Genomic DNA, 10,806 nt, shown 5'->3' on the forward strand with positions numbered 1-10,806 from the left:
GAGTTTTAATGATATCTGTGGGGACCGTACGCTATTATGGCTGAATATTATCATTCGTGATGAACTTCAATGCCGAATCACCACCACTAATGTGGCCATTCTTTTTGACAAAAAAATTGCCGCGTTCAATAAAGTTTGGTAGGAGAGGAGAGGCAAAATTATTTTTCCCTGACTTGTCGGTAGTTAAAGCTTTTTCATCAAGACACTAGGCATTTTTCATACTTTTTTGATAATGTAGCGTGGGAGACATAAAGCTCCTCAGCATTAATGATGTTGTGCAATTTTGATAAGAATATTTATGGTCAACGATGAGATTCAGTAGTTTAAAAATCGTTATAGTACGTCGGAGGCAGCTGATAATATCCACGCTGTTAATAGAAGAATATATGAATAATTTTTAAGGTTTTGATGTTTGGGCACATAAGAGCCCAAAAATGTATGTACATGATTTTTTCTCTCTACATTTACCAATACCTTTCATATATTATTTATTAACATTTTTTTTTTTTAATGAATATTTCACGTGCTATTCTTAGCGCGATATTACAAAAATAGAAAAATTCTTTAATATCCGTTCGTAGAACTAAATTTACACTCGATTCATTGCAAGTTTTTTTAAACAGTCGTCCGAGTTTAGTAATATTTTAAAAATAGACTCAAAGGAAAGCAGAGATTATAAACTTTATCGTTATTATAGATAAGTACCGAAGGTTGCAAATGATATTAAATATAAATTGGTAAATTTAAGAGTTTTAAATGCGAAGAGCATTGATAAGTATCGAAATGATTTTTTTAAATGGATGAATATAATAAAAGACTAAAAGAAAAGACATCGAGTGAGGATTTTGAAAACAAAGTCTTAAAAGATAATAAGCTAATTAATGTAATGAAAAATAGATGTGAAAGATGCTGTATAATTTAACGGAATGCATAAAAAGATTCGGATATACTGGTATCTCGAAAAATACTTTTCCGTCTCTTCCATAAATACTTTTCTTACGGAAATACGTCCATTTTTCTCGTATTTACTTTGACATTTGCTTATACACGATTCAAGAAGCTAAGAAGAGAGATTTAAAAAAGTTTTTCAGAGCTTAACTAAAATAATAGTCAGAGACTTTTGTATATCATTATATTTTCAACATATGGTCAATACAATAAGATATAATTTATACGGAATTTGAATAAACATAGGATATAATATAGGAGAATATAATAATAATATATAATATTAAAGATAATCGTGTATATTTGAAAAGTTATTAAATGATTTATGAAAAAAAATCCAGTATTACGAATTTTTATTGTAAATGATGTAAAAGAAAATTTTGGTTTATGGACAATAATAATTTCGGATTCGTCATAAATGGAATTTCTAATTAATTCAAAACTACTATTTCTAGTAGTTAATATTTTTCTTCATTTGGTTAAAGATTTCATCAAATGGATTGACTTTTTAATTTATAAATTCTAACTTTGCTTTTATATTATCTCGAAAAACATTGAATTTTTATATAGATTATTTTATATGTAGATTGTCTATATTACTTATATGTATAAATAGACATCTATTTATAAATTTTAATTTAATTTTAATTTCAATTTATATATTTATTTATAGATTTTAATCAATCGGTTTCCACTTATTTCAGATTTTTCAGAGATATATTTAAATGAAATATAGCATACTATTATAAGCATTTAAGGTAAATTTCTGGAAATGAAATTGACAATTTTGTCTCCATTTTTACATTACATTGTACGTCGCCACGAGCATTACAGTACTTTTTGTCGTACAATTTCTTTTTTTTTTTGTTCAGCATCTCATTCATAATTTTAATCGCTGCAATAGTAGATGAAATTTTTTAATTTTGCAAAGAGACCTATTTGCATTTTGTATTATATGTTACAGTTGATAAAATTCGTATTTTCATATCGCTGATTCAATAGTCTTCCAAATAAGAAAGTGCAATTAACAATGAATTATCCAATCGATATAGTTTCCACTCACCATGCGCTTCATTCGAGTTCAGTTTTAACCGTCGATATGCGAGTGAGCCGACTATGAAGCACGAAGTATTAACATCAACAAAAATGTTTTCATAAGCCCCACTTTATCCATGTAGACGTCAAGCGAAGCCAGTAAGGTAACAGCACTGTTTAAGGTGGCATAGTTATAAGGGCATCTACCTTGGGAGTTTGCCCTGCATAGCTGGCCAGATGCGTGTAATTGTGTACACGTAGAAGGCGCTCGACGTCGCTATGGCGACGCCTCAGACGTAAACAGAAAAGATCTAGGGGAACTGAGGGCAGGACACGAACAGGGAGTTGTGCCGATGATCCGCCTGTTTGTCGTCGAATTGCCAAGAGGACGACGAGGATGAACGCCGAGGGCGAGTTCTTTCTCAGCGTCAGCGGCTCCATCGAGTCGGCGGACTTTTATGAGGTCAGCAACGCCTACTGCAAGTATACCTACCATTTTGGACCCGAATGGAGCGTCATCGCGGTGAGAGCTACCATGTCTTCTTGAAGTGTGCAATTGTATTTTTAGACTTTCATTGTTTTTCTGCTTTCTTTATTATTCATATCTTGCTTCTGCTATGTTTTATGATTGGACCGTTGTAATTTTTAATAAAACATAAAAAAAAAAAAATCATTGTATGTAAAAGGAGAGCATTGGAAAAGTATTGTTTGTTTCGCTACTGTACGCTTAAATTTAAAAGTATAAATTTCTACCAGCCAAATATTAACATAAATGTGTAAAATCGCGTCGCTATTTATTCTCCATTAAAATTTAAATTCAAAGGTTGAATTTATAATTGTTTAGAACCTTATAAATTTATTCGATGTTATAAACATGATTCAATTACGAAAGTAAACATAAACTATATTACTCGTACTGGATATTAAAAGATTTTACCACACAAACGTAGGTGGATAATATTTTCAACTAAATGAAATACTTTCTCAACAAAAGGGTTTCGATTCGATTTTATGGTTAAATATTCAGTTGTTATTCTAAAAATTAAACATGCAAATTTTACGCTTCTGAAAATTCAATTATATAAACATTTTGAAATTTATGAATTAGGAACAATTTTAATAATTAATTCTATTTATAATTAAAAATGTATTGCGTATTATTTTAGAAGTATCATAATCCGATTGGATAGTTTATGCATATAATTTTCATGATTTAAATTTGAAAATATGCTGGTAGCGCAGAAACGAACCATTTAGAATACTCGTAATGCAATAAAAGTTTAATTTTTTACAAAGCATATCTTAAAAAATTGATAAAAATTTCTTACATATATGTATATATATATATATATATATATGTACATACTCACACATAGTAATGTACATATATTATATAATATTAGTGATATTTTACTATTTAATTAAAACACTAAAAAATTTAAATAAATAAAATAATATTACAAAGTTATTAGTCTACTTTCAGTCCGTTGAAAATCACTTTATTTTATTATTTAAAATATTTTTGTGTCTATTATTTTTTAATACAAGAATTTTGTTATTACATTTTATATTACATATTTTTCTTTCGTTTCAATTACTAAATGTATTATAAAAATACAAAATTGAAAAATATTGAATAAAGAGAACAATTTTTTTCTTACAAAACTTACAAAATACATTTGAAAATATTAATGAACCTGTATAAAGAAATAAGCTATTTAAAAACAGGGAAGTTTTTGTTTTTTATAAATCTGATTTAACTATTTTTAATATTTGCACAATTATTTTTATTGTAGTAACTGTATACGTAGTATTATTCAAAAGAAATGTTTATTTGATTAAATGACTAGCTCGTTTAAAAGAAAATATTAATGATAGAATTCATAATATAACACTTGATATGTTAATAAATGGAAAAAATAAAATTAGCCAAAAATTAGAAATATATTTTTATATAATTCATTTCCTGATATACTTGATTTACTAATATTTGTGAAAAATGTTTGTAAAAAATTATGAAAAATTATTGTAAGCAAATTGTTTTATTTCAGGAATTTCTGTAAATAATAGTACCTTGAAATTCTGTTGAATTATCAAAATTGAATTTTAACGTTAAAATTTGCATAAAGGAAGTTTAATGAATAAAAGTTTTAATTTTAAAATAATACTAAGTAATAAAATATTATATGCACTTGTACAATAAATTCAAAAATTATATCGTAGAATATATATATATATATATATATATATATATATGCTCGTGTGCGCATGCGTGCGTATGTGCATGTGTGCGTATGTGCATGTGTGCGTATGTGCATGTGTGCGTGCGTTTGTGTGTGTGTGTGGCCGTATGGGTATGAATTGTTAAAGCTATAAAGTTATTATGATTGAATCAAAATATGTTTAATTATATTGTAGTATTTAGTTTTTATTATATATTACATGAAAGTAATTATTGTTTATATGGGAATATATTTAATAATACAATTTTAGTTATAGCTGCAATACGTAAAATAAAAATAATTTCTATATTTTTCACTAATTCGGTACTTTAATTGCGTATTTATTAATATCGTGCTAATCCGAATATGCATTAGGAATTCTGAATAAGTTTATTTAATTTTTATCGACAATTGAATATAATATATATAAAAGTAGACTTTATTATAAAAATATAGCCTCTTAAAAACGATGTAAAAACTAAATTTAATTCTTATTTTTTTCATTAACTGAAATATTTATGGAATATATGTTTACAAGTCTTGTAGGACTTGTTACCATATAAATAAGAATGTAAAACATAGTATATAATTTGAATATTAAACATTTTTTTTTTAATATTACATTAACCCTAAATATGTTGCATTAATCCCGATAATTAAATAAATATTTTAATATTCAATTACTTCGCACAATTTAGCGTTATTTTAATTCTTCACGTAAATAGCAATTTTTTCTCCTAATATAAATATTATATTAAATTGTATAATTATATAATGAAGTAACTGATAATAAGTTTCATTCATAATAATTATACTGGTAACGGAAATTACATGTTTCGAATATCAATAACTAATATTATTATTATTCTATTAGTGAATAACACTTTGTTTATATAATATTTTTTTTACTACATTTTATTCTACAATCTTTCTCTATAATCCGTAGAAATGAATTTTTTTCCAGTCTCACTATGAAAACTTACTTTGTGTTCTGAAATGTTTTGGTTTTTTCACTTGATTTATTTGGATATTTTTTTGGTATACTTAGAGTTCTACTCACATTAAAAATCTTCTTTAATCATAAGAACATTTTTTTCTTTAATTTACAGTATTTCAAATATCTTTATTTGAAAAATGCATGTTACAAGTAAACATAACGACAAATCTATATAATTAAGATGAATTGTTTTCCAACGTTATTGAATAAATTGATGAAAGTATCTGATAATTTATGGATTAAACATATTTTGATTTGAAGATTTTTTTTTGAAATACTTTATAAACAATGTTATCTTCAATGGTTAACCTTTATAAAACTACACAGAATTCAAGATAATTTCTGTATATCACTATATTCACTTAATTTATCTTTTGGATTTTAGATAATGGGAATTTGGATTTTGGAATAATTTTACTACTATTACTCAAAACAAATGGAAAATTGTTCTCCATTAAATTGAAAGGCGATCTTGAAAATTTTATTAAGAAAATTAACTATATCATGAATTTTAATAAAAATAAATACTACATATATTACACTAATTATATATTTAAATAATTTATATATTCAATATTTATTGATTCAATAGTGTCCTTTATTTATGTGAGAATGAAATTTCTATAAAATTTATTTAAGCTTTACTATCAACAAATATAAAAATGTTAGGAATTCAAAGATATAAAAAACTTTTGTTGGAAAGATGTATTTTGTTGTATTTATTAATCATTTGATAAATATATTTTATAAAAAGTATTTTTATTATAAAATTATATAAAATCTTTCGGTAAATAATGAAAAAATAATAAATTATTTTTTATTTATTTATAGGGTATTGAGGAAGGTTTGTCTCAAATGAGTAACTGCAGTAACGATGCTCGCCGTCTTGCTGTTTGGAATTTTCCACTCGACATTGCATTCAAGAGCACGAATCCTCATGGGTGTAAGGCCTTGCTTTTCCCTATCACTTTCATCCCCTCCCCCCACCCATGGCCCTAATACATACTCACGCTCACCGCAGACCGCGCTTTTTCTATAATCTGTAGAAATGATTTTTTTTTGCAATGCCTCACTATCGAAACTTACTTTGTCTTTGATTTTTTATACTTTTTCATTTTATTTGTCTCCATGCTATAGCCATCATTTCATTAATTGAGAAATTTGATCACCTACTTGAAAACAAATTTAAACTTTATAATAGAAAAGGAGGGCAGTATGTACGAAAAGTAATATCTATTTGTGAAGTGTTATATATATATATATAAATATATAAGCTAATTAAAATATTTTAGAGAAGCAAATCGAACTATTTATTTGAAAAGTTCATAAAAGTTTAACATTTTAATTTACTCTTTTAAGCTTTCTTTTCACGATTGTAATTTAATTCCTTGTTTTTTATTAAGAAAAATTATGTTTTCATGCATGCGAATAAATAAAGGATTCTATTTAGGATTAAGAAAAATAATACTTACTGTGCAACTATTATTTGAATATAATATCAATATCAAATTTATAAATACGTATAATTTATAATGTCATATATATTTTCTATTTTTCATGAAATTAATCTCACTTGTATGATGTTTCTATATATGTATATATATATATATATATATGATGGTTAATATGTTTTACTTTTATGATCTTTGAGTAATAATTAAAATACTAAATGATTATTCGAGTAAAAATGTTCGTAAATGTGAATATGATCTTCATACTTTTCTGTAATAATTATAATTAAATTCATAAAGCAAAAGGTATAAGTTGAAAATTAAAAAATTAAAAAAATTGATCAATAATAATAATCTTAAATAAAAATAAAGTACTATTATCTTAATAGAAAATTTAATATAAAATAATTTTTTTTATCTTTTATGAGTAAGTATTTTAATTACTAACTTAATTAATAAAAAAAAAAGAATAATAAATAAACAGAATAAATGTTTCTAATTTTACTTTTAATAATAAAATTAAAATCTGCTTATGGTTTAATATTAAAAGTTTAAACAGCAACCTAAATAGAATATTTTTGACTCATTTACTAAACATTTATATGCATAAAAAATCTTTGAATTTATATTATACGTGAATTTTGAACAAGTGGAATGGTAAAAGTGTAATGAAATTTTACATGTTCGAATTAAAAGTTTTTAAATTATATTTGCTTAATTTGAAAAAGTTTAAAATATCTGTGTTCGACGAAATTAGCAACTAATTTAGAAAAATTTATTATTTATATTAATAAACGAGTTTCATAAACTACTGATAAAAATTGCTTTATATTTATTAAAGTTTATGTGTTAATGTTTTATTTTGAAAAAACTTGCTCCAAAAATGCCAACATTTTTATGTAATTTATTTAAATATTCTTTAATAAAAGATAATAATTATAATTCTTAAACAGTTAAAATTCATAACTAATTATATGCAATTTTTTCATTGTTATTTCTCTTAATTATCGAGTGAGAGGATATGTCGCCTTTCCTCGTACAATAAATTTAAGATTCTTTCAAAAGAATATTTGTGTCGCGATTAAGCTGAAAGTTCCCCTCGCGATCTCACATCTCCGTAATGTTTTGTTTATCGGTGCTGGATTTCATTAGCGGACGTTTCAAGAGAAAAAGTCAAATGCGCGCGCTACCCTTCGCTGTCATACTCACGATCGGGGTAAGCGAAATAAGAGACCTTTTGCGTTTACTCCGAGGTGAGCAGATAAAGTGGAAAGTGCATTTAAGCGGGTAGCGTCCGACCCTTCTATCAACTTCTTCGGTAATTACATAATGACTGGTTAATAAACTTTTGTGGTCATTTTTCGCGATTAACAGCCGCGTGGTATATTCTGTTCAGTTCAGCATGCCTCGCGCGACGGAAACGAACGTGTAATTTATTTCATACGAACGATTATACGAAATGCAGCAATTTGCGAAGTTGTTAGATTTCGGGAATAATTTTATCATAATAATAACGTTTATCATGCTCATTTGTATTATAAATTTTAGAAAATTCGTGGTATAGATGCGCCAATTATATTAATAACTATAATCATTTGCAATTAAACTAATAATGGATTATTTTCTAAAGCTAAGTCGTTATGTTAATGTTGTAGAAATTTCGAAGTAAGTGTATGTGAAAGCGTTTTAGATTGTTCACTATTATTAACTAAATGCGTCATTATGTCAAGTTTATTTGTTTACACTGCATAACGATGTAAAAATGTATTGTTACATTATCGTTTTGTAAGACATGCTTTTTCAAATGTGATTTCAAATACTCAAATTCAATATCCAAAACCGGAAAAAATTTTCAAAATTGTGTCAAGCTTATTCGAGAACTTTACATAAAATGGCAATTTAAGATAATTACATAAGGCAATTATTAGATTTTAATTAATAAGTTAACGCAGATTGTTGTAAAATTATAGAATTCTTGTTGCAGGTATTAATTGTCTAATAACTCGTTAATCTTTACGTTAGCATTTTGATATAATTTCATACACCCTATAAATACGCGCGATTTAAATAAAAATATTCACGGCACTAATTTCCATCGCAGGCGAAAATAAAACTATTTGATCCTCGTGCATTCCGCGCTCTCCCTCTTACTCGCTCTTGCGAGTCGAGACAAACTATCCGAGCTTAGAATATAATGTTATCTTTATATTGTCCAGTGTAGAACCGATCATAAAGCAGGTTTGTAGTTGATAAAGTCAACTATAAGTCCTGAAAATTAATAGCAAAATACATGAATTTGAATAACAAAGGACGTCGAGTCGAATGATTGAGAAGCACGCAGCGATTTATCGATCGGAATGTTCATTGTTTTCACTATCAGCTTCTCATCTTTATTCTTCGCACAGTCGTACAATTACAGACATGATAAATATGAAATGGAGGGAGCGAGAGTGACAGTGTGCGTGCGTGCATGCGTGCGTGCGTGCGTGTACGAGAGCTCATGAGTGTGTGGGTGGGGCTGAGGGGAGAGGTGTCATGATAGGGCTGAAGGAAATATGGCGAATGCTAACGGGTCGAGTACTACGACGACGACGTTAATTGCAGGGCCGCAGTTGCTGCTTTCAATTTACGGATTGGACACGTTCGGGCACGACGTGATCAGGGGCTACGGCGCCTGTCGTCTGCCGTTAATTACCGGCAGGCACGAGAAACGGTAAGTCGTGCGCCACCGGGAGAAAGCATACGCTATCTCCCAGCCTCTACCCATCCTCGCCCCTACGCCCCTTGCTCATTCCGATTTACTTCCCCTGCCGCCAGAACTGCAGTTCTTCCATTCTCCTGGAGAGCTTCATGAAAATGTTAACACGACAGCTTATCTGTTCCGCGGACGCGCGTATTTATCGTATTTCGGACGACTGATACTTCGAGACGGATGCCGAAAGATAATTACTTGTAAATATTAATGACAATTTAGGGGTGATAGTACTTTTATAACGTGGGGATATTATGTTTATTTCAAAGCTTGTCGGCTGGATGCGTTGCGATAAACATTCATGCATACGCATGCGTTTTCATGAAAATTTGTATGGCTTGCTTTTATCGCAGATAAGCATGAAAGTTCCCCATTGTCGCTTGCCAATTTTTAAAGGATGTTTTAAAAAAATCATTTAAAATTTGTTTTAGCCTAGAGAGAGCCTTAGCCGAGAGAGACGAATGATCTAATAATATTATAAAACTTAATAACTAACCGATCGCCAATATGTATATTCCCTTATATGTATATAGCATGGAGTAGTTTAATATTTTACTATGATTTGTGTGAATAATTTATTTAGTGATCGCAATTGTATAGTTCGATCTTGTAGTCTTATGATTTTCGGTATGTATGCACATATTTATTGCAAATTTTTATGAGAGCTTAACGGATATTCGGTTAAATATATAATATTGTTTTTAGATAATTTTTTTCCTCTTCTTTTTTTAAGGGGGATTCATAGTTACTATAAAAATAAAATCAATGTTGTATATATGAAATTGTGCATTTATTTAAATAGTCCTTGAATATTTGAAATGTTATAGTCTAAGAAAATTAATCCTTACTTGTTCTTTCTAAGTACATTCGATTACTATTCACGTTTCACATCCGAATTTGGATGTTAAAACAAATATGTAGGGCACTGTTAATTTGTGGTATCCTATAATCCATAAATGTGATCATAAGAATACCTACTTTAAAAATATAAAAAATATCATTTTACATTTTCTCATAGAAATGTATTTTTTTATTTTTTTTTTTAAGATGACGACACAAATTCATAAAATATTCGTAGTTACAAACGATTAAATAAATAATAGCTATGTTTTGAGATTTTTTTTAAATAGCCTAGTATATTCTGCTTGACAAAGAAATTAATTTTCACAATTTCATCCAATATACTGGCAAATTTAAATCATAAACTATAGTATTAGGCTAATTTTGAGTTTATGAGCTTTCCTGGTTGCATATTATAGGTATAGAATTTATTTACTCTCCGATACCATATTATTGAATTTTAAGTCTTCGAGCTCATGTTGAATTTGCAATCTAAGCTAAAGTAGCTCTAAAATACTAAATTTAATGGAAATTCGTCTGATAACGATTTTAACTTGAAAC

General features: G+C 27.6%; 1 protein-coding gene across 1 annotated transcript in view; it reads left to right on the forward strand.

The window, feature by feature from the left end:
- The first annotated feature begins 2,380 nt into the window (after positions 1 to 2,380).
- Positions 2,381 to 10,806, forward strand: part of LOC105362381 (B9 domain-containing protein 1) — a 17,133-nt gene continuing 8,707 nt past the window's right edge. Inside the window, exons 1-3 of the mRNA XM_011499820.1 lie at positions 2,381 to 2,506; positions 6,034 to 6,145; positions 9,258 to 9,366. Coding sequence (XP_011498122.1) covers positions 2,381 to 2,506; positions 6,034 to 6,145; positions 9,258 to 9,366 — 347 coding nt within the window. The remainder of the gene's footprint in view (positions 2,507 to 6,033; positions 6,146 to 9,257; positions 9,367 to 10,806) is intronic.

This window comes from Ceratosolen solmsi, unplaced genomic scaffold (assembly GCF_000503995.2).
Source record: "Ceratosolen solmsi marchali unplaced genomic scaffold, CerSol_1.0 scaffold35, whole genome shotgun sequence".
Taxonomy (NCBI): Eukaryota; Metazoa; Arthropoda; class Insecta; order Hymenoptera; family Agaonidae; genus Ceratosolen; species Ceratosolen solmsi.